This window comes from Lepidochelys kempii, chromosome 6, assembly GCF_965140285.1.
Source record: "Lepidochelys kempii isolate rLepKem1 chromosome 6, rLepKem1.hap1, whole genome shotgun sequence".
Taxonomy (NCBI): Eukaryota; Metazoa; Chordata; order Testudines; family Cheloniidae; genus Lepidochelys; species Lepidochelys kempii.
Genome location: NC_136385.1, coordinates 36,237,577 through 36,263,301, shown reverse-complemented (window position 1 = coordinate 36,263,301; position 25,725 = coordinate 36,237,577). Strand labels below are relative to the sequence as shown.

The window sequence follows — 25,725 nt, the reverse complement described above, 5'->3', positions numbered from 1 at the left end:
AAAACCAGACAAATAGTTTATCTTTCTGCTCAGCTTATTGAAGATCATTGAGGATGCATGTACTACATTCAGAAAGAAGCCAGTTTTCAGAGATTTATCAGAGAAATCCAGTGTGGTGTTAAAGCCATGCTGGGTTTTGGCTGACACCTAGCAAAGATGTGTATGATCTGGTTCACCACATCATTAATTGCCTCTTTTAAAGGCAATTAGTGACTTTTTAGGAATGCTTCTTGAAAATTGTTTTCTGGGTGATGTATGTGTAATAGTGGCAATGACTTCCGGAAAAAAAAATTAAGACCTGTATGTTAAAGTAATATACAGTAATTTGCCAAGTTCAGTGCAAACATTTTTGAGTTAGCAACTACATATGTATTATTGGAAGTATTAATTTCTGTAATATAGTCCATCTTTCAACGCATATGGTCTTCCAATAAGAACTTTGGCCCTTTATCAGCCTGATGGGATAGGAAAAGGAATATTCAAAATAAGATCTCTACTTCAAGATTGAAAATACATGCCCTTGACTATATTACTGTAAAAAGATAATGTGAACAGATCACAGCATTGAAATATTTGCAGCAACAGAATAAAATGCTGTTGATCTGAACTTGAGTGATGTGCATAAAAAAATACAAATGATTGGATGCCTTATTTAGTATTATATATATTATCTTGGCTTTGAAGGAAGCAAAATGCTATGAAAGTTTAGTATATGATTTCATTAGTGGAGGTAGAAATATAACAGATCCTGAGATAAATTTGAGTGTAGAGCCCGGGACACCAATGATGGAATAATATTTGTATCAACATATGTATATAGTTAAGACTGTAACACATCTTATCATCATAACTTGAGTCTGATAAACTATTTTTCAGACTTATTTGGATACCAGTAGAATCAAAAAGCAGGAATTTGAGTATTGGCATTGATAATCTTAATATGAAAATTAATGATTGTTTTATAAGGTAATATAGATTTGTGCTAAGATGTTCTGGTTTCAAGTTATTGACCGGGCTAGAATTTTCAGAGACTTACAGGATCTAGGTGCTCAGCTCCCATTGAGTCTTAGTAGGCTTCTTTGAAAATCCCAGATCAATATAGTTTTTGGTATTGATAGGGATCTCCACCTATAGGGCTCAAGGATTCTAATTCTAGGTTTTCCTATTGTATGCAGATGCACCATTCTGGTAAACATATCAAAAACTTTGAATTTACAGCTAGGCTAGATATATATGTTTTTACAACCCATGTTACTAGTTGAACACAATCTTTTGTCCATCTCCCAATAAATTTAGAATTTAAAATAATTGGTGCTGTTTTTAAAAATTATAATCTGAAGATTCTGAACAAGGAAATAGTCTGTCTAAAAACTGTTCCCTGTCAGGTTTTTAAATACTAGCTAGACTTCTATTTTACTGGATGTTTAAGTGTTCAGCTTCTATATGACTGGCTTGTATAAAATAATGTTTTGTGACCTCTAAAAAGTGTTGATGATGAAGCTGACTTCTGAAACAAAGATCTGGATTGCTCAAAATTAATACTGATTGAATTTCTGTAAGGGCAGAAATCTGTGGAGAGCATATCCAAGTGAACTTCTATCATCAAGATTAATTTGATATTCCAAGGAGTAACTATAAGGCTCTGAATTATGAAAACTGGGAATTTGACTTAGTTACAAGAATATTGTTGAGGCATTACTATGAGTACACTTGGTACCATAGCAAGAGATTTCTATCAAGGGAATTTTTGTTACATTCTTGCATTTTACCAGTAATCACTGATAAGTGTACTTGCTTTCAGGTTGCCCAAGAGACTAATTCTTTTTCGTCACATAACTGAGATTCCAGAATGAGGTTGAGGAATTGTAAAATGGTTATAATTTTGTGAATCCATTTTTTATTTATTCCCTGACTCATTTCTTTGTATTGAGTTGATGATTGTAAAAGTAATGAATTAAATAGAAAAATGTTTGTATGTTCTAATTTGCTTCTCTTTCTCTCTGGGGTATATCGCTTTTCCATGCCTTCTGTTTGTTTAATTAAATAGGCTTCGGGGAGGAGGGTTCTTCTTTTATTCGGGGGCAGGAATCAAACTCAGTTAAAGAAAAGACATGTGACATGGCTGAAGTCATACAAAGCAGTGATTATGCAAACTATTATTTAGGGGGTTGGAAGTCTTATTCTTGAAGTTTCTCTAAGCTTTGTTTTATATTTTTCTTTTTACATTTTAATTTAAATTTTTGCTGGTCATCATGACAAAATCTCTAAGGCTGACTGTTTATCAGTATCATTGCCTTTATTTAATGTTATTTATAAATATGAACTTTTCACTTAACTGTGCTTAAAGGAAAACATTTATCCATGATAATACCACACCTCCAGCTCGGTATAATGCCACCTTCTCAGAGACCTGACTTTTGGAGGGTATTAGGGAAATTTATTCATAGGAGTCTTTTAGGGTGATCAGAAATGGGGTTTTGTGAATGAGCCACTTTACTGTTGCAACTCTTTTTTAAATTAATTCATAGGCTGCATGGACATGTGTATGTGTATATTCATTTCAAGTTACTATTTATGCCTGTCTCACACCTGACCATTATAGACAATACAAATATCAAATGCATCAGTAATCTTAAAAACAGAATAAAAAAACTTCCCCTGCAGTATTATTTCTATCACGATCCTCTTCACCCATCCTCAATTAATATTGTCTTTGGATCTAAGAGAGCATGTGAGTCTTGCAGAATGCCCTAAATATTCGCAAATTTGGACTCTGGTGAACCAAGACAAGAAGCAGGTTTCTGAGTAAAATAGTTCTCACTGAGAACATCCAGCTGTCAGCCCCCTCGGTCCCCCCTATTTACACCAGTTCTGATAATCATAGATGCTGTTGTGCTACATGGAGAGAGTGATTGTCTCCCAGTAGATTGGATCCAAACTACTTAGGTTATTACTGTATAAGTCAAACCCAACACCCTGTCACCTGAAAATCAACTGCTAACCAGTTGAGATCACTGCTCACAAATGTTAATATGCACTGTTTGTGAAAGATCACTCAGTAAGCAGGATACCTCATTCATTCTGCACTAGCTGCAGTGGATGCAACTTTCTTGCTAAGTGCATATAAAAAGCATCTTGACAACTGCTGCATCGTCACATTCAGAAACTCTTGGAAATACAATAATATCATGATGTGAGCTTTAAAGACAAAAGCATACAAATCCATTTATCCGGAGTGCAAATATAGGAGTAGATTCTCACCTGCAGGTAAGCCCTGCGTCTAACAGGATATTAGCTGTGACTCCCTGATCTGTGCTGCCCAGTCTCAGCATAAATCTAATCAAGACTGGATGGTTTTTAAAAGATATGTTCTAGTTGAAACAGGAATTATTTCAGGGAAATTCTTTGGCCTGAGTCATGCGGGAGGTCAGACTAGATGGATCACAGCCATCCCTTTAGATCTTAGAATATATGTAATCAGAGCAGCTGCTCTTTTCATAGCCTATCTCTAGTATGCATCCGTAATGGCTCCTGCACTAAAGGTGGAGGGACTACTGGCACAGGAGCCAGCTACATAGCCTCTGCCAGCTATACATCAGAGAAAAGTGGTTATAGCAGAGCTGAGAACATGAGTCATTATCTCCACCATTTCTTTTGGTTGTTTCTTCTGTTCTAGATTCTTCATTTTCTCTGAATTGAATGTTGGCCAGTTAGTCCTCTCCCAAGCTCCATTTTTCCCTGGGTAAATTGTTCCTCTGCACTAGGTAGATCTAACAAAATGGATTAAGGGCTACAATACAGCCCTTGGGAGGATGGAAGACATGGAAAGGGGAGAGAACTTAGGGGTTAAGAATGAGAGAGAAAATGCATCCAAAATTAACAAAAATAATTTTAAAAATTGAACTATCAGATTTTCCAGTCCTTACTCTGCTTCAGTGGTGAAAAACCATTCACTCCACATCAGGGAGTCCAGAAATCTCTTGTCTTTAAAAAATATTAACTTCAAACATTTTGCATAATCATGTACGTAGAACTGTCAGAAAATGTGGTTTTTAATAGAAAATTTAGAGTTTTTTCAGTGAAAAATAAAAAACTTTCAACTGAAAACCAAATATTTTGATTTGGAAATGCTGCCCACAAAGCCTCATGGGGTTGTGGATAGTAGGGTTGCCAACTTGGTAATATTTAAAAACCAGACACTCCAGCAGGAGTGCCGGAACCTCCCCTGCGCTGCCTCTTCCCCCTGAGGCCCCCCCCTTGCCTGCCCATTCCCCTGAGGCCCCCCTCCCATCCACTCCTCTGCCACCCTCCCCCCTTCGCTTGCTGCTTTTCTCCTCCTGCCCCCGTGCCCGGGTCAGGAGGCACTCGTCTGCGGATCCTGGGTGGGGAGCCACAGCCGCCCAACACAGGTAGGAAGTGGCCCCAGCTGAGTAGGGGCTGGCACAGATGATGACCTGACACCTCCCTGTCTCCCCCGCAGTAACCAGACATTGGGTGTCTGGTCAGTAGATGTGACCAGAAACTGTCGGGTCCCCTTTTCAACTGGACTTTCAGGTTGAAAACTGGGCACCTGACCACTGTGTAGTTGCACCATTCCCCAGTCTTCTCATGGAGGAGTCAGTGGGCATGAGGCACAATGGCAGCATTTTTAAATCAAATTTTTTTCTTTTTTTTTTTTTTGGCTAAAAACCAGAGGGGGGGTGGAATTCTTTCAGGTGTTCAGTTTTTCAACAAAAAATTGACTTTTTTGTGGAAAGCAGACACTTTTGAAAAGTCAGTTAGGGCGTAAGCAGGGATTGCAGGATCAGGCCCAGAATCTTTTGATGAGTTTCATTTCATATAAATGCCAAATACTGATATTTAAATATAAAATTGCTCCATCCTACCATTTAAAAAACATCTTTTGAAAAAGTGAAGAACAAACTTTTCAGTTAACCAGAATATAAGCTGATAATGATATTTGAAATATAGTGTAAAGTAAGACCCTGAGACAAGTTTTCTTAAAAACAAAAAAAATAGGAAATTCTAGTGACAACTATGATGTGCTATACAAATACAGAAAAATTTAAGTGTGTGAAATATTAGTAGGAAATTAAGGTCCATTTCACTGAGAGAAAAGCAATGAAATATAAATTATTCAGGGAATTACAATGTGTTATACACTTCATGCTTTTGAAAGTTAGTAAATTCTTCGAGATGTTGGGAACAGAGATGCTGCCGCACAGCAACGGGATATTAGAATACACATTGTGTATTTATGAACTGATTCCCTAATAGATAACAACTGGACTGGACTGGAATGTTGCAGCTATTTTAATAGCCCTTCCATTATTCTAGGGATTTTTTCCATTGTTTCTTAACTCAATTAACTAGAATGGCTGTAAAGTGGTTTACAAAGTATTTTGTATTTATGTTTTGCAATCATTGCACCAATGTTTTACTGCACCACAAATTTTAGACAAGCTCTGCAGTATGTAAACATCTTGTAAATTAATATCCCTTCTTGTCTAAGTGTTTAATGACTATTGATCACTAGTTTGTCATGAATTGTAACGTATCCCATAGTTTAATTTAAAAAATATTTGTCAAATAGTTTAGAAATTATTGTGCAGGACTTCGTATCACAGCTGGTGTAGTTTAAGGTTTGGACAGAGTCACTGCAAATGAAGCCCTGCTGTGAAATAAAAGTCAAAAGGCATCTTGGCATCCCAACCATTTCCTTGGGAGAAGATTACAGCCTGAGTATGCTGAACTTTATTGCCATGGGCCTCATGACAGTATTCAGAAACATGCATGGCATTTTTGTTAAAGAAACTCAGATGTGCTCAGACACAAGGGATGGCATTCTTGTATTTATCTGCATCTTAAACAGAAAAATTAAAAACAAATTTTACACTCATTACAAAAGAACTATAATGGGGTACAGTAAAAATACAGAAGAATTTATTACTTCTACATGTAGGAGTTGTTTCCTTGTTCCCTAAATATTTTTGTTATTAAAAAATGGTAGAACAACAAATCATAACCTTAGATTGTGAAAAATGCATGTATTGTGAGATAGGCACCCAAGAGCTCTCTTTCTAATAAAGTACTGTTGCTAGTGTTTGTTTGCTGCTAGACCAGAAGAGCTGTGGGACCACAAGCGGAAAAATTCTGCATTGTTAGTTCATCATCCAGAGTATAGCTGGGTTAAACTTTTTAAAATTGAATAAAAATTAGGTGCTTGAATGCATCCATCCAAAATTGCATCCATGACATTCTCTCCCCTGCATTCTCCATCAATAAATCCACACAAACGTATGAGAGGCCAGAACCTCGTAAAGCCAAGTATAAGAAATTTTCTAAAGTTAAAACAATCTTAGCAGAACTTCCTACAGACGGGGATGTCATTCTGCAGCCTTTCACACCAAAGATCTGTTTTGCAAGCTACCAGCTCTCTCGTTGGCTAATGAAATGATCTACAGGGCCCGTTCTTGCTTCCAGCTGTGGCCCCTTTGCACCACTTTAGTGGTGTAGTGGGGCCAGAAAGCCATCTTAACCAACCAGCTAAGGGGATTTCTCTGGGGTGAGGTAGACAGCTCTGTGTCTTCCCCCTAAGAATGCCTATTATGGGGCATGGTTGGAGCATATTTTTGTTCCAGTGATCCCAGGATAGTGTAATGTCCCTTGTGGGTGTTGCACCTAGTGTATCTCAGGGCAGAGGTGAGGTTGGTCTAATTTGCATTGAATCATCCATAAGATCAGGGAGTCACACAGGCAGCCGCCTTTGCCCCTTGCCTTGCATTGTACTGAGCACACACAGCTGCAGCTTGAGCCCATAGCATCTTTCCAGCCAGTGGTCAATCTCACAAGAGGTAATAATAGACTGTAACCTCTTCACTTTTTGTTACTGAAGGTAACTGGAGCTCCGTCCTGCCCAGAACACTAGTTAGAGGTATGTATCACCTGAGTAGGCATAACTACAAAATGTTCAAGGGGACTTGTGGGGATATGAGTTGGTGAATTGCACCCTCCCTCAGTAAACTTTCTCTTCATAAACTTTCCATAAAGTATAAGACATTTTGGGGTGGGGAGTTTGCACCTACAGGGCTTGGGCCACATGTGGTTACACCAGATAAATTGGGGAGAGATTTCAGGCAGAAGTAGTAGTTTCCATAGTGGGGAAAAACTGCCTTGCCAGTATTACCAGAGATCTGGGGTTTAATGTCATACATGAAGTACAAATGGCAAACAATGCCAAATATGCATATTTCACTTAAGCAAATATATGCAAATATTGAAGCACATTAGTAAAGATAGGTAGATGCATTTTTGCATGATCAGGCTTGTGGTGTTTATTGTGCAAAATCAAGCAACTTTATTTTGTGTATCTTTGCCTCTTCTCCATTGTGTGATACATTCTATCCCTGCATCATGTCTTCCTTCTGCCCCATCTACAACAAAAGCATTCTGTTTCCCAGGTAAATTGCAATACACACACAGAGTGCTGCATACAGATATTATAAAGTAATTATACATTTGTTATATGAAAAACAACCTTGAATTGTGTTAAACTTTTTTAGAAAAAAATCTACCCGTGTAAAAGGGTGTATATCACATCCACATTCAAAGATTTTAAGAACAACTCAGGGCAATTTTCCCCACAGCAGAGAGAAAAGATAGCTCCTTGGAGGCTTCACAACCACTCTGATAGTCCTGTAGTTGGAGAGGTGAGGGCACAGGTTCTCTGTGTGGATCCTTCAGTCATTGTCTTCCTCTATGCCTCACAGAGGTAATATGTCCAGGCAGCCTCAGTGGAATGGATGTAAACACTATGACAGCCTAGAGGAAGAATTCCTTCTTCCTCACCCCATTGTGGAGCAGAGGAACACAGAGTCTGGTACTGACTTCATAAGTGAAACCTATCTGTATTTGATGGTTATAAATTAAGTAACCATGAAATTAGCTTTCCCTAAAAGACGTAATGGCTGAAAACCATGTCCACATTGAAATTAGTTTGAGTTTTGCTGGTGATTTCAATGGGGCTTAGGATTTCATTGTAATTTAAGAAAAATTAGATTCCATGCTGTATTTTGAATATATATATTCATTATATTATATGGCTTTTGTTATAGGAATAACAAGTGTTTAATACCTCTTTTGACAGTCATTAAAGGAGGATAGCAGATTAGGTTATCTATAGGGTTAAAAACCTGTCTTTAAGTGTCTTAAAAGGTTCTTATAATAAAATTCCACATAGGAACATATACTTTTTCATTTAATTAGAGGCAGCATCCAAATAGATCATATAACAGATATTATATGACTGTTAATATCTCATAAAATTATTTTATGTTAAATCTATTTTTAACTCTGGGGAACGTATGAATCATAGCCTTGAATGTGTGCTCAAGTATTTCTATTTTAGATTATACAATCCATTAGATGCATTGCTTCATGTAAAATAGATAACATGACTGTCTATAATTAAAATAATTAAATCTTATAAATATTTCATATTGTAGGAGGATAAGAGATATTTTTGTAGGGTGACTAGAAGAGTTTCTAATTTATATAATTAAGAAAAGGGTAAATCTGCAGTGCTTTTTTCTTAGGTAACAATGTTGGCTGTTTTATGTACATTCATTGCTTGATTTAATTAAATTACATCTTACACTTATTTGCTTGTTGTATAAAAGATGATGTTTCCTCTTGTTTACAAATCAAGAATACTGACTTGTAGCTACGTGACATTAACACTTTCTGTGCCAATGAACATAGAAACTATATTCAACCAATCTCATAATAGTAGGTGCAAAATATATTTTTAAAATTTGGAATATTAAAAAGAGTTAATCGGTTTTGAAATATTTTCCTAAATATACTTTCTAAATTACTTATCAATAAAGTTGTAGTCCCATTGTTTTCTAGTAACACAGAATCAGTTCATAAAATAAAGCCGTCTTTCTAATCCACCCTAATGAGCTCTGTTATTGCTTTAGACGAAGAAAAGATAGAAAATACTGTAGTAATTTGGGTTGAACAATATAAAGTAATCCCATAATATAAACTGTACAAACAGTATAAATGCTGTAAACCAATAAGAAGCTAAACATTATAAAATGTAACGACAATATAGGGAGAAATCCTGGCTTCACTGAAGTCATTGAGGGGAGTTTTGCCATTTACTTGATTAGGACCACGATTTCAGCCTTAATGTTTAGTCAGTGTTGCAGAAATATACGTCATCATCGCTTGTAGTTTCACTACTTATGATGAGTTATCAGTTCTTTCCTCACTCCTTTGATAAACATAGCTCACTTTAATCTTACATGCATTTTCCTTTCTTTATGCATTAAGGGCCTAATCCTGCAAGGTGCTGCACGCTCTTGGCATTCATTAAAATAGATATTCAAGGCACTCATTACATCACAGGAGGTGATCAGCACATGGCAGGATCTGTATCAGTATATTGTATAGGTGTATACACTGTACCATTATGCACACACATTTTACCATATATCAACAACTGGTATGTAGCTCATTAGTGTGTGACTTTATATGGTCTATGTTATGTTTATTATATAACAATGTACAATAGACTGCAGCTAATGGCATTTATTTAAAATGTTTCAGAACTTTGAGCAAAATCGTGCTCAGCTCTGTACGGAATGTAGAAAACACAGTTCCTGTTCAAAGTGCTTACAGTCTAACGTAGATACAGTTTATAGTTATACAAGACAAAAATTGCCTTCAGTGATAGAAAATCTCAGTGTGGTGTAGATTTTCCTATTTTATTAAAAACACAACACATTTTAAGATGGCTAGATAATGAGAAACTTCATAGAAGTAGTGAATTTTCAAGAGGACAGGAATATTGCTTCTCAGTGGAAGATATCCCTCCCAAGTTTTATAGGTCATGTGACTGAGAGGGAACTGGCATCCCTAAGAGTTTACTGTTGCTTACTATGGCTCCAGTTCTGGAAAACACTTAAGAATATGAGTTATCCTGTTGAAGTCAGTAGGATTATTCACAGGTTTAAGGGATTTGCTGAATCAGTGTGTGTATTTCCCCTGAATTCAAGCAGGAACTCCTTCCTTCATGTGGATGTTCATTAGCTGTTCTCCACTGAGAATAGGAGGAGGATAGCAGGTTGTTGTCAATGGTTGATGAAGTGAGGAAGTAGCCGTTGAAGCCTCCCAAAAATGCAGGTCAACTCTGACCCTGACTATAAGGGTGAGGGAAAGAAGAGATGCCTCCCCATCCCAGCGCCAAAAGCCTAAAATTTCCACTAGGTTCCAAAAGCCAAAACAGCCTCCTGCCTTCTTCCAGATTCAGAAGCTCCAGCTGCCTACAGCAAGTTGCCAAAACCTCCAATTTGCTTCTGTGAATTCTACAAAACAGATAGTGTCAATACAAAAATTTACTGTACATTGAAAATCTGAGGGTAGCATAAAATACATTTAAATTTAATATCAAAAGAAGTAAATGGAAGAATACAGTGCTGATTTTATTAAGTATTTTCATATTTTATTCAATAAATACTTGAAGCTGCCATTGAATTTTCGGTTTACTTCATAGAATCATAGGGTTAGAAGGGACCAGAAGGGTCATCTAGTCTAACCTCCTGTCAAGATGCAGCTTCAGAAATGTCTGGTCCACAAAGTGAATTTTTAGTCCTTACTGAACAGGGCATGGAATCAAACCAGTTTTCTACAAGAGTTGGTATCTCATTATCAATTGTCATTATTTATAGAAAGGCTATTTGTGTGCTAGGAATAATTCTTGATTCCCCATGTCACTCATCTTCATTCTATGTAAATTAAGATAGCAATTTCATTGCTTTGCAATATCTCATCAGGAATTTGTATCAACCCCTTATATAGTGATGGTCTGGCCTTCACAAATCTGAATTCATTTCATACAGTACCAGTAGTTATGTGACATTTACAGTACCTGCATGTAGGTAATTAAGAGTGTTTAAGATTTCTACATATAATCTCCATTAATTGTGGTATTTTAGTGTGCTCAGACAAAGCAAATGAATAGTTAATGGATTTTACTGTACTTCGAGCATCAGTATTAGGAAGGTATTTTGGGGAGAAATTTGTCCTGGAATGGGATCATTTTACTTGTATTGTCTAATGCTTTCATCACATGCTGGACAATATATATCGATTATACCACTACATTAGAAGTGTAGAGAGAACTGCTGACATACCAAATGTGGGGAATTGCATATTTGTAAGTAAAAATGCAAAAATAAAGCACCATATGTTGTCTGTGCTGTGGTGATATATATCTTTTAGACATATGTTAGCTCTTGGAATACTGAATGCTCTCTAGGTGAGGATTCTAAGATTGCTCAGTTTTAGAAAGATATTTTTGTGTATGTTTTGGGTAAAAGCCAAAACTCCAACGAAATAATTTGAGCCAAAAGATTAAATGGACAACTTGAAACAATCAGCATAGATCATTTTGCATCTAGACACACATCCATAAAATATACAAAAGGAAAATAAGTATTTCTTTGTAAAGCATTGAGAATTTTTAAATAATGTATAGTCTCACTTTAAATATAGAGTCATCTTACTAACTTAAATTGAAAATATTGAAAATGTTAAAAATGTGACATGTATTGTATACACATACCATCACATGAATATGTGTGTCAAACCACAAAACATTCTTATAAAGTAAGGTTATAGATATGGGCAACAACATAATAGCAAATAATTCACAGTTTGAGAATGAAAGGCATGCCAGACTTTCCCTTCTGAACTCCGTTATGTCTAGACACTGGAAGAGTGGGACTCGTGTATAATTTTACAAACTACGTAGTATTCTCAGACACATATCACAGTAATGAAAGATATCATCAGAGTATCTATCATGCTTTTCATCATCATTTTTTTTTCAGTCTATAATGATCACCTTCTCAACTGGTATGAGATGCGTGTGCAGAATGCAGTTTTACACGCACGTATTTCCATGCACAGTTGGCACATTCACGTTCAGACAAGGCACAGGTCTAGACAACTAAAAGTTCATTTACAAGTACAACTGGGGTAACCTTGCATAAATGTAGGCTTACAAGTGTGCATCCATTTATACACCACCTTTAAAATCTGTCTCTTAAATCTTTGGTCAAATTTTGTTTTTTTCATGACTGTGTGTACATTGATGTGTTACTCAGGATGACTGGGCTACTTGAATTGAGAAAAGAGCACTGAAGTACTTGTTATGAAAAAAGTATTAAAAATCACATGGACTTTTCAAACAACTGGAAAAAACTACCTGAAGATTAGATTTTTGGTCTATCAACTTTGGATCCAGTCCTGTGGTTCTTAACACTAATAGGCCCATTGACTAAATTATGACTTCTTATGTGAGAAAGAACTGCAAGATAAGGCCCTTTAACAGTGTCCAGTGGTCCTCTGTTGATGTGAGTGCATCAAGTATTACAATAAATTGCATAACAATTCACATGAGCAGTCACAATGAAGTTAGGATTACTAGAATGAGGAGAATGCTTTCCTAGTTGTAGGTACAGATGAAGAGTTGAAATTCGACATTTAGTAGTACAGATTAAATTGCAAAAAGTTTGATTTGAGAGAAAATTGTAAGGTAGGAAATGTGTCAGGATGAAGGTATAAATAAAAATCTTGGCAGAGGAACAGTCCAGATAATTTTGGATTCAGGTAATTTATCAAAGATTAATAATAGATAAGCAGATCTCAGATCTTTGGGTTGAATTGAAGGTTCTCAACCGTAATGGTCAGCATGAAACAGGAGTTGAGAAAGATAGTGCTAATGGAAGTTATGTTTATGCCACTCATTATCCAGTATATAACTGGGTATTTGTCTTATAGAAAGTTGCATTATCATGTTTCTCCAACCTTGGCAACAAGGACCAATGAAAAATATCCAGTCCATTTAAAATTTAAAAAAAAAAAGAGAGAGAGAGAGGCCTTTCAGAAACAGATTTCTTTGGATAGGGCGTCGTGGACTGCTTTCACATTATGTTTTCACTGATTGTTGTTTGTTAATTATTTTAAAAAAATCTTAAAAAGTCAAGTAGTTTGTTTTTAAACCTTAAGCTACCTATCAATTCTAGTTTCCCTTAAATGATTTCCACAACAAGATCATTATTTTCTTCAGTCCACTCACTGCTTCATTTACTTTGGCGTGACATCTCTTTCTTTATCCTTATTTTGAAAGATCTGAGTGACACATTTCACTGTTAAATTAAGCATTCTCAGACTATAAACAGTTAGTGGGTTTTTTCCTCTTTTAAAATAGGCCATTTCAAAGCTTTTGGAAAAATCATGGAGATAATCATTTCATATAGGTTAAAGTCAATTTTTGCATATCTTAAAAATTACAGCTAATGAAAGAGCTTGGTTCCCAGTCTTGCTCACATTAAAGTCAACATGAGTTTTGCCATTCACTTCAGTGGGTTCAGAATAAGGTCCACTTATATTGTTTCACATAAGGAGCTTCAATTTAATTTAATTGTATTATACAAAATAGGATTACTGACCTTTTCAGTTCACCGGCGTATGGGTAGTGAAAGAGTTAAGACTTTGCATCATATTCTGTACCAGAAGGCTCTATTCATTAAAAGTGTTTTGTGGACATTCCACACGCAGAAGGCTGCAGTAGAATTGCCTACCTTTTCTAATCTATTGAGCAGAAATTTGGCAATACTGCTATTTCATAGCAAATTTCTACTGAACATTAAGAGGTTTTGGAGGTTGAAACAAATTCTGCTCACCTTACTCTCATAAGTGTCTGTCTTTCACTTTGTTGGCATTTGTAAGTAAAGAGAGTTAGATTTGATACTTAGTTATAAAAACCTTTCTTCCCACCTTCGCCCCTATTCATTGCAGTGGTGTCATTCATCTTCTAAGATCTTGTCATGTGAAAGATGATGTTCCCCCATTAATACAATATGCAGTTCAGTCATTAATACAATATGCAATCTGTATGGATTGTCTTCATTTTCTGCCACAACTTAGTGGTAACAAACCCAAACTCCATTACAAAACAAAAATCTTTAAATTTCTTCCCCACCAAATACAATTAACTATGACAGAAAATATCATATTACCTCTGTAGAAATCCATGGTATTCCCACATCTTGAATACCGCATGCAGATGTGCTCGCCCCATCTCAAAAAAGATATATTGGAATTGGAAAAGGTTCAGAAAAGGGCAACAAAAATTATTAGGGATATGGAACGGCTTCCATGTGAGGAGAGATTAATAAGCCTGGGACTTTTCAGCTTGAAAAAGAGATGACTAAGGGGGTATATGATAGAGGTCTATAAAATCATTACTGGTGTGGAGGAAGTAAAGAAGGAACTGTTATTTACTCCTTCTCGTAACACAAGAACTAGGGGTCACCAAATTAATAGGCAGCAGGTTTCAAACAAACAAAAGGACGGATTTTTTCACACAACGCACAATCAACTTATGGAACTCTTTGTCAGAGGATGTTGTGAAGGCCAAGACTATAACAGGGTTAAAAAACCAAACTAGATAAGTTCATGGAGGATAGGTCAATCAATGGCTATTAGCCAGGATGGGCAGGGATGGTGTCCCTAGTTTCTGTTTGCCAGAAGCCGGGAATGGGTGACGGGATGGATCAGTTGATGATTACCTGTTCTGTTCATTCCCTCTGGGGCACCTGGCATTGGCCACTGTTGGAAGACAGGTTACTGGGCTAGATGGACCTTTGGTCTGACCCAGTATGGCCGTTCTTATGTTCTTAACTCTGATTATTCTGTGAACTATCTTTGCGATAGTTTTAAGCTTCTCTCAAATAAAGTGTCTTTGAAGCTTCTTTTCTAATTTTATCTATTCATAATTCAGAATTTAAGCTGTTCTTCACATAGCCTCTGTATATGACCACTTATGAGATCAAGGCATCAGGACATGTGAATATACAGAAGCTCATCTTGAAGAATTACAGCTACTATTTTTCTTTTGTATAGTTTGTTTTTGGTAAATGTACTTCAGTATTTATCATTTGACTCACCATGATGATAGTTAATTGAATGTCATAGATTTAAATATAATGGGGCTTATTCTTATCTCTCATGCTGATGTATATCAGATGTAACTCCACTGAAGCTAGTGGAATTATATTGGCATAAAATAGATGTGAGATGAGAATCAGTCCCAGCATGTTAAATGAATGCCTGCTTAAATAGTGGTTTCTTGAAATAACATTTCATCAACTGTGTGAAAAATACTTAAATTACAATGGACTAGTAATAACCTCCTCTATAATGATTCATACTTTCCTTCCATAAAAGTGATTATGAACAATGTACTTGTTGTTTCCTTGTGTAAGTTTTGAATTAAAGTACGTTACATGCACCTATTTACTGTATTTATACAAAGTAAAATTTCAAAATGATTGTATAAAATAAAGTTGAAACCAAAAGTTCATAGAAATGACTTTTCTGTATGTTTGCAGTTATTATTACCACACTTTTGTTGTTGTTGAAACTTAATGCTACTGTGCCTTAGACTCAGCATTGGCAACAACCTAGCAACTTTGCTTCAAGTCAGTTAATGGCCTTGTTATTACTCTGGGGTGTGCAACAAGAATGATCCTCAACCCCTAAGAAAGGGGTGTGTGGACTACCCATCTCTAAGAGCACATTCTTATTGCTGATATATGGAGTAGAATTGGCTCACCCTTATGACTGGAGGTTAAGGTACCACTGTTGGAACAATAAGGGCAGAAAGGGACATATAACAAAAACGCCCATCCCCAGCAAAAAGGAAAAGGTCAATCTGCCTATTATGTATAAATGTGGTTCATGCTGTCAGCTAGTCATCATGACTTTGCTTATTTTCTGTGTATGTTTTTCTTGAAGGATTGTTCAACTTCAGAAGAGTACAGCATTGCTGCAGCATTACTGCCCCTGACAACTGCATTCTACAGAGTAAGTTTTTACTGGTTTTAGTTTAAGTTGATTACTGTTTTCTTATACGTGTTTACATTTATTTAGATCAACAGTTCTCAAACTGTGGGTCAGGACCCCAAAGTGGGTTGGGACCCCGTTTTAATGGGATTGCCAGGGCTGGCATTAGACTTATTGGGGCCCGGGGCCCAAGCCTGAGGACTTCAGCTCTGGACGGCAGAGCTCAGGCTTCAGCTCCAGCACTGGGCAGCTGGGCTCAGGTTATAGGTCCCCCCTGCCCGGAGCTGAAGCCTTTGGCCCCCCCGCCTGAGGGCAGTGGGACTTGGGCAGGCTCAGGCTTTGTTCCCCCATCCTGGGGTCATGTCGTAATTTTCGTTGTCAGAAGGGGGTCGCGGTGCAATAAGTTTGAGAACCGCTGATTTAGATCACTAAAAGGATGGAAGTGATGACAGGAGAAAACCTAAAAGGTAGGAAGCCTTCTGCCAAAGCCCACTGAAGTCAATGAGTGTCTTTCAGTGAACGTTAGAGGGCTGTGCATCAGGCCCAGAATGAGGGGGAATGCTTGGCAATAGGAGTTCTGACTACAGCAGAACAAATAATTGATTTTTCAGTTCGGCCAGCAGACTAAAAAATCGGAAAAAATATTCAGTTCATTTCCAAAAACGTGTGGAATTTGTCAGCAAATCGGAAAAATCTATTTTGGGTTGTACAAAAAGTTTTGTTCTGGTCAGTATCATATTTATTGCCCAGGTCTTCAGTTATCCAGTGGAAACACTCTGAGACTATGGAAGTTGAAAAGATGATGATTTTCCATGTTTCAGACCTGAATAGAAAAACTAAGAAATCTGACTGTCACTTGCACAAACCAGATGTTGCTGCATAATGGAAAAAGAATTTTGTTTTTCCCAGATCTAATCTTCAGGTTAAGTGACTGTCCCTGGTTTATGCCTCATAAGACTCACATTCCTTGGCAAAAATGCAGAAGCAGGTTTTATTTTGGTTATATTTTTGATAGAAAATTAAGATTTAATCTGTTTTTAAAAAACGTTGTTTAGAATGCCAGATCAGCAGGGGAACTTTTGGAGGGTCTAAGTACAGGGATTCCATTTGGAGTTGGAAGATGAATAGAACTTTTAAAATATATTTCAAATTCTTTAGAGTCTTCCAAAATTTATGCTGGACTGGAACAAATAGGTCTCAACCTCTCATGGGTCTTCGTGGAGAGGGCTGTGTATGGGCATTCTTCCTAGGAAATTGGTACCTATATATTTTTTTAAACCATCCTTATCCCCCATTACTTGTTTGGTACTAATTCTGGAGAGCTGCACTGAGTCAGGCAGCTGGTGGTGGTCCTCCATTTCTGATTTTGAGGAGAGGACACCATCAAGGAGGAGAGGACTACTGTCAGGCATGCTTCCCTTCCTACCCATTCCTAGTGTTTGGAGCGGAGGTCGAAGCTGTATGTAGGGTTGGGCCTGGATCAAGGGGGCACTGGAATCGAGATCTGGGGACAGATCAAGGTCAGAACCGAGATCAGAATCAGTATTGTAGCTGGAAACCAGGTGCAAGCCAGGGGTCAAAGCTCTGTGACCAGAATCCAGGGACAAGCCAAGTCAGTACTGTAGCCGGGGTTCATGTCCAGGCCAAAGGTCAAAGCCGGATAGTCAGCGTCCAAGGAGGATCAGGAAGCAGAGGCAAGGCTGTAAGCAGGTCAGTAGCAGGGCTTGAGCAAGATTAGAGTAGGGCAAGGACAAGAGTGGAATGAGCTCAGGCAAGGCTGGGGAATAAAGAGGAACAGGATCAAGAGCAGGCTTGGAGTCTCAAGCGTCTGATGCACTGCGGGGCTGCAGGAGAGTTCCTGGCGGTATAGTGTTGTTGTACAAACTGATCTGCAGCTTTGGTGGAGTTTGGGAAATACCTAGGAGTGGGGGTCATCTGAGCCACGCTGTACTACAGGATAGGCTGCTGCTGCATGCCTAAAGGCTGTCATTACAGGCTCTGTAGGAAGAGTAAGTTAGTGCAGCTGAGGTATTGCTGCGTGTTTGAGTGGTGACTCCCCACCGCTCTGTTGGAGGTGAGCAAGAAGCCCTGGGCTGGCTGCAGGTTTGCCTCACAAATACTGCTGCTCATCCTATTTCCTCACCTGAGTTTTCCTGTGAAGGACCTCATAGCTTATTGAATGGCAGGCTGGAAGATTCTCTCCTCTCTTCAAATGGGCTTCCCTTTATAGCAGCCCTAGCTAGAAGAATAAAAGCTTTCCAGATTCTCACTAGACATGTTGCTATCTGTGATCAGCCCAAAGGGACATACAAAATTCAAACTAAGCTAGGGAAAATTGTTTGGGGGGTTATTATTTTTATTAAAATGTATTCTGGCACAGAATTAGATTTGTTATTAGAACCAAATATATGTCATGGCTTTTCTTGCTCTGTTGCTTATCAGTGTTATTAACGATATTTATAGGATAGATTTTTTTTCTCATTATCTTATTTCTCTTCAGGAAAAACCAGTGTAGAGGCCATTGGCATTCTAATTCTGTTGCACACATTTGTTGACAATCCATACCCTGAACTCTACTATGACTATTTTACATTTTCCGTAAATGAAGTTATAGTGGTGCTTGTAATTATTTGCTTCTTTTAATAATGTTTTTGTTATCACTCCTCAGTATAAAATGTAATAGGCATTTTAAATACACTTTGAAATGGTCCATCCAAGAAGCACAATCTTAATGATAGTTGAAGAATCTGAGGCCAGGAGTAAACAGGAATCTCAAATTTGTTAAGGGTATTTGTTTTACTTTATGCCATGTTCCAGAGGTACCCTTTTGTGTCTCATGTGCAATTTGTACTATTTCACAAAGGGGTTGTATCCCAAAAGAATTACCAGTGAGACAAACCCTACAATAAATTTAGAGATGCTGTAAAATTTAATTCAAAAACATGAAATTTACAGAACTGCTAAGTATCTTCAGTCTTTTATAACTAAAACTCAAATGTACCAGTTTAATAACTGATTTATCCCTGGGTCTGGGGACCATAATACCAGTATATCCTGAAATTGCAGTGGAATAGATTTTTCCATCTTTAACTATTATAATCTTATCATTAACATCATTTCCTGTTCCTTCAGATCAAATAGTAAAAACGAGTAATCCAACGTCTCAATTCCACATCTAAGGTACTGTGCATAGGAAATATTAGTATTCATAATGTGCATTCATTTGAATTACCCAATGAGCTAAAATTATTACAAGAGAGGCATTTAGTTGAAAGTGTGCCAGAAGTTTACTTTATCTCTTTGTTTAAGTTCATAAAGCAAAAGTGATGACAACTCCTCAGTGGAACTGTTCTATTTACTTTCCAGGCATCTTTACTGTATATGTATGAATGCTGTACAGCTACAAGTATTTAAAGTATATATATATTGCAGCAGAAGAAGCATTATTTAGGATAGTCCAAATAGGCATAAAGAGGTGTTGGAATCATAAATGCAATCAAGAAGAAGAAAAATTAAGCTGAACAACACGCAAAACTTACTTAATGGTGTGGTTTGTTAGACTATAGGATGGTTTTCCAATGGAAGTGGTAAAAGTTCCATCCTTTGAGACATTTAACAGTAAACTGAAAAAGCATTAAAAATATATTGTAGGGAACAAATGTGCCCTGGCATTGGGTGAACAGGGTGATCTAATAGATCTTTTCAATCTCCTAATGTCTCTGATTATGAGAAGTTTACTGTAAGGGGGTTACTACATGTATTTAATTAAAATAACAAGACAGATTATTTCAGTTTGCACCATGCTGTGGCTTTGGCTTTTGGGATGTCCAGTAAAATTCCAAACTAAGCTGTTGTGAAATGTGACAGTACAGGATGTGATTGTGGAAGTATACTAACTCATGGTTGGCAGCATTCAATTCATAGACAACAAGTCAGTACATATTTGCGAGCTGAAAAAACGCTTTAAATATTTTCTACAAAAAATCACAATGTTTTTTTAAAATCACAATACTTTTTTAAAAGCATTTAACATACTAGACATAAGTTATTAACAGAATGTGACTTATCTGTGATAGCAGTCCTCTTCACTGTGTACTGTAATGTCATGTAAGCAAACAAATCTTTTGCCTCTGATCAGAAAAGGTTTTAGCTTACTATTAGTAATACTTATGGAATTTTGTTTAAATTTTAAACAATATAAATAAATAAAACTTATGTATGCCTGAAGATAAAAATATATTGTCCAAGGTTTGCAGATGTCCTCTGTTATTTGTTCTTTATTTGCTTTCTAATACAGAGTTGTCTAAAACAAAAAAAGTATAGTGTTCTCCTGGTAGATGTTTCTTGATAGACAAAAGTATTTCACTTCACTGATTCCATGAAGAATGCTACAGTATATGGGACATTTTCCTTTACTTTTTTTCATAATAATCCTTAATATTTTGTGGTACCTTATGTCCTCAAAGTTCTTTACAAACATAAAAGAGCTCAAAGCAACTGTCATAGAAGTCAAGAGGAATATTGTAATTAACTCATTTCTGTTATATTTTTCCTCTTTGTATGGGGTTTCCTTTCTATGAATTAGGAACATAAGTACTGTAAGAAGTTCCATGACAAATACTATGTTGTCTTTGGCTATATGAAAATGGGAGTAAGTTCAACAGGGGAGAAAGTCTTTTCCACTGAGACCTTTAACCTTACTTCCTGTAGCTGGACTTTTCTGGTTAGGAAGGCTAGCAAGCAGCTTTCTTCAAATCTGACAACTCTAAACTTTTCCACTAACTTTTGCCACTATAATGAGTTAATCCAATAAAGGTAAAAAAGATAAAGGTAAAGGTAAAAAGCGTCACCTGGCTGCAATGAACCTGAGGTTCAGAAACCCAAAACTGTTTTGAGTAACAGCACACAATATTTTGAAATTTTACCATCCTTTCTGGATTAATTCTAATACAAACATGAATTAGATGTTGTAGCAGCAGACTGTAAAGTGGCATATAAAACAGTAAATACGTTTCAGTATTTTTAATTTTTCTATAAACCTTAAAACATATGGACTGAAAAAAATTTAAAAATTTAAGACAATGTTTGTCTCTTGTTACCTCTGTCCTATTTTGGGGTTGTCTTTGTTGTGAGTTTCATTTGCTGCCATTTATTTCTGGGGGCCAGATTCTGTTTTTACACACACATTCAGGTCTCCCATTGACTAATCTATCCTAGCAGTTCATCATCCTTAAACAATGTGGGTGAAATTCACACCTGTGCAGTAGACCAACATAAGCCCTGTGTATCATTTAAATCTCATGTAAGTAATCAAAATAGTGCTTCAGTGGTGTACAGGACTTGTGGTGAATTTCACCTACATATACTGAAGTTATGCATTTAAATAAAGAAATGAACTTAGGTGAACAAGAAATATTGATCAGGACACAGAACAACGAAATACCGGTATGGAGATGCATTTTGAAGTGAACTTTATTAATTTTAACTTTTATGGAGGATCTATCTCACTTCTCCTAAAATACCATGCATTTACTTGAGTACACTGCAGTGTTAAGTAGCCTCATGCTAAATAGCCAGTATTCTGGGTTTGCTCCCTTCATCCCAACCTCTAGGATTCAGACCACGTTGCAACTCTCTTACTCTTCCCCCAAAAATAAAATACACTTTAATGTGTACCACAAGCCAGGTCTACATTATATGTTTTTGCCACCAGAGCTGTATTAGTTAGGAGTGTGGAAAAAATCACACCTCTAACCAACATAAGTTATGCCGGCAAAAAAAGCCATGAAGGTGCAACTTATACTGGAAAAAGAGTCCTTTCATCAGTATAAGTTCTTGTCATTCAGGGAGGAGGTTTAACTATACCAGCAAAAGAACATCTCCACTAGGGAGTTTTACCAATATAGTCATAGAATCATAGAAACGTAGAGTTAGAAGAGACTCTGAGAAGTTATCTAGTCCAGCCCCCTAGACCATCCCTGATAGGTGTTCTCCAACCTATTCTTCAAAACCTCCAATGATGGGGATTCTACAGCCTCCCTTGGCAACCTATTCCAATGCTTAATTATCTTTATTGTTAGAAAATTTTCATAATATCTAACCTAAATTTCCCTTGCTGTGGATTAAGCCCACAATTTCTTGTCCTATCTTCAGTGGACATGGAGAGTAGTTGATCCCCATCCTTTTTGTAACAGTCCCTTAATGTATTTGAAGACTGTTATCAGGTCACTCTTTTCTCAAGACTAAACCTGCCCAGTTTTTTTAACCTTTCCCCACAGATCAGGTTTTTTAAACCTTTTATAATTTTTGTTGCTGTCCTCTGGACTCTCTCCAGTTTGTCCACATCTTTCTTAAAATGTGGCACCCAAAGCTCATATACTATATCAGAGTATATCAGCAAAACCTTTATAGTGTAGAGTAGCCCTCAGACTTCTAAGATGTAAGGTGTCCTCTTCATCCTACATAATAATAGGTTCCACCAGTTATTTCCTGGGTCTCTTACCATATTTACATCTGGTAAACCCTTTGAGCTTCTCATCCACAAGTTGGCAAAATTCTGAATTCCACTTATAAATGTACATCATTTAAATTCCTATTCTTCTTGGAGTGATTGCTCATGTGTATTCCACAATAGGTGTACGTGCTTGCCATGCACACCGGTGCTGGAAGTTTTTCCCCTAGCAGTACCCATAGGGGGAGCACCCCAGCGACCTCTGGAGTGGTGCCTCCATGGCATGGTATATGGGGAGCTGTGTGCTCCCCCCTCCCTCAGTGCCTTATTGCTGCTGGTGAAGGATCAATGGAACTGTGCTGCTCCAGCTTTGCTGTAGCTCGTCCCCAGAACCTTTTGTTCGTTCAGTGCTAATACCTGTAGTTAGTTAGCTGTTACAGTTAGTTCATTTAGTTAGAGTACCCAGGCCGGGGCATGCCCCACGCCCCAGGTTTTAAGGCGTGCAACACTTGTCAGCGATCTATGCCAAGGAGTGATCCGCACGCAGATTGTCTGTTTGAGTAAGACCCATATCAGTGATCATTGCAAAATTTGCAAGTCATTTAAACCTTGGACTAAGAGAGAAAGAGACATTACGCTCCGGGACATTTTCATGGAGTCGGCGCTGACCCCGGCTCCAGCGCACCACTCCGAGTCGGCACCAGGCACTGCAGCATCGGTGCGCAGCGACCTCCCGGTGCCTTCAACTAGTCGGCACCGTTCCCCGTCTGTGGGGCATAAGAAGGCTAAGAAAGTGCCTTCTTCGCAACGGCACCGAGGTAAACCAGGGGCAGAGACTAGACCCATGTCGGGCAGTCCTCGATCCCCTCCAGCCTCTAGGCCTCCGACTCACATTGAGCAGAGTAGCCTGGCCGCATCGGACCAGGCCTCCCCAGATATCCGGATGCCATCCACGCCGGAGGCCCTGTCATGACCATGCCGGTACCAGGAGTGCCGCCAGTGTCAGCCCCTCGCTCCAGAGGCAAACCACTGCTGGGTTCTCCCCAGTCACCCCCGGCGCCGGTCTTGGTCATGGGAACATTCCCGACACCATCCTCCGCCCAGCAACCATTTGGTATGCAGTCCTCATGGCTTGTCCTCGACTCCCACCAGACTGTCTGGTTGGGTACCGTCCGATCGGGGCTCCCAGCACTGCTCCACGCCATGGAGCGATTACCGCCGGGACTGAGGCAGACGTCGCCAGAGGTCCTCGTCTTGCAGGGGTTACCGCAGCTGGTTGCGGCACGGACGTCGTCGCCGTTCCCGCTCGGAATCCCACTCCAAGTCTCCACCAAGACGCTGTCTCCACAGCCTGGGGCGTTGCTCGCTGGCACCACACCACGCCGTCGCAGGTCCACCTGTTGGAGCAGATCGCGGAGCAGCAGCTACAGGTGGTACCGGTCCTCCTCATCCAGATTGTGGTCCCGTGGGCGATGTCGCTCCCGGCACCGCCGTTCCTCCCGGTCCCGTGACAGTGGCAGGTTGTTCGTCCGCCCGATCTCCACTCGTAGTCACCCTTCCATGGGCTAGGCCAAACAGCTGGGGCCATCGGTGCCAGAGCAGGTGCAGTGGCACCATGCCCAGTGGCTGGCACAGTGGTACCAGTGGGCACCGTGGCCTCCGACGCAGCCCCCGGTGCAGGTACCCAGGGCCTCAGAGGTGCCGTCGGCCTCCCTCTCCAAGCCCCCAAGGAGAGGGTTGGTGGGACGTACATCCTCGGCACCGTGCCCAAAGACCAACCAGGTGGTGGACCCTTCAGTGCCAGCGGATACCCAGAGCACCGTACCGGCTTCCTCGCCCTCCCCGGATGAGGCAATAGTGGCCCCCGCAACCCTCCGTCCCACAGGAAGACTTCAGGGCCCATCAAGAACTTTAAAAACGGGTGGCATCAAGCCTTCACTTCCAGGCAGAGGAGCTGGAGGAGCCCTCAGACTTCCTGTTCAATGTACTGTCATCTTTGGCACCGGGCAGGGTAGCTTTGCCCCTCCATGAGGGGGTGGCAAAGATTTCAAATGCCCTGTGGCAAACACAGGCTTCCCTGGCCCCCATCTCGAAGAAGGCGGAAGCAAGTACTTTGTACCCACCATGGAACACAAGTACCTCTACACCCACCCAACGCCCAACTCCCTGGTGGTCAAGTCGGTCAACCACAGGGAGCGGCAGGGCCAACCAGCCTCCATTCCAAAAAATAAAGACTCAAGGAGGCTGGACTCTTGGCAGAAAGGTTTTTTCATCCTCGAGTTTCAACCACCATGCTCTCCTGGGCAGATATGAATTCAAATTGTGGGGTTCGCTGCCCAAATTAGAGGACTCCATCTAGGAGTGCGATAAGAAAGAGTTCAAGGCACTGGTGGAGGAGGGTGCAGCTGCTGCCAGGGCGTCCCTGCAGGCGGCGTCAGATGCAGCGGACATGGCAGCTCGATCCATGGTCTTGGCGGTGTCCATGAGAAGGGCGTCGTGGCTCCAGGCTGTCCAGTGAGGTGCAGTCAGTCATGCAGGATCTCCCGTTTGACGGCAAGGCTGTTTGCGGAACAAACGGATACAGAGCTGCATGGCATGAAGGACTCCTGCAGACGCTGGGTCTTTATTTTCCGGCTCCGACCAAAACTAAGTTTAAGCGGCAGCAGGCCCCTGCCCCGGCTGCCCATAAAAAGTCAAGAGACTATAAGAGGTGCCCTCAGAGGCAGTCAAGGCTTGCCCTGCTGCCTGGGTCCTCCAAAGGTAAGCAGGCAGGAAAAAGGTGGTTTTGATGGGACGCCGGGGGGCACCCTGACCGTTCCTGAAGGGGATCCCCCCTCAATAAAGCTTCCCTTCTGCAATCGGTTGTGCGCCTTCCTCCCAGAGCGGTTGCGACTAACCTCGGACCACTGGGTCCTCAACACGGTCTTTTAGGGCTACACGCTGCAATTTGTTTCACCCCCGCCCAACCATCCCCAACCCCCATTCCTTCTGGGGGATCCTTTGCACAAAGCCCTGCTAGAGCAGGAGGTGGGGCGGCTCCTAGACCTGGGAGCAGTGGAAATGGTCCCCGGGGAGTTCAGAGGCAAGGGGTTCTACTCCCACTATTTCTTTATCCTGAAGGCCAAAGGGGGACTCAGGCCCATCCTGGACCTGCAGGATCTGAACCAGTTTATGGTCAAACTCAAGTTCCACATGGTCTCCCCAGCCTCCATCAGCCCCTCCCTGGATCCAGGGGATTGGTATGCCGCCCTGGATCTGCAGGACACATTTCCACATCCACATATTCCAGGGGCACAGACACTTCCTCCATTTCCTGGTGGGACAGAATCACTACCAATTTACTGTCCTCCCGT

The 25,725-nt window shown here is 39.6% G+C and overlaps 1 protein-coding gene across 6 annotated transcripts in view; it reads left to right on the top strand.

Annotated features, from left to right (window-relative positions):
• The window catches only part of SBF2 (SET binding factor 2), a 553,544-nt gene that overhangs the window by 391,297 nt on the left and 136,522 nt on the right, over positions 1 to 25,725 (top strand). For all 6 annotated transcript variants that reach the window (XM_073347556.1, XM_073347555.1, XM_073347560.1 and 3 more), the window contains exon 17: positions 15,874 to 15,942. In XM_073347556.1, coding sequence (XP_073203657.1) covers positions 15,874 to 15,942 — 69 coding nt within the window. The remainder of the gene's footprint in view (positions 1 to 15,873; positions 15,943 to 25,725) is intronic.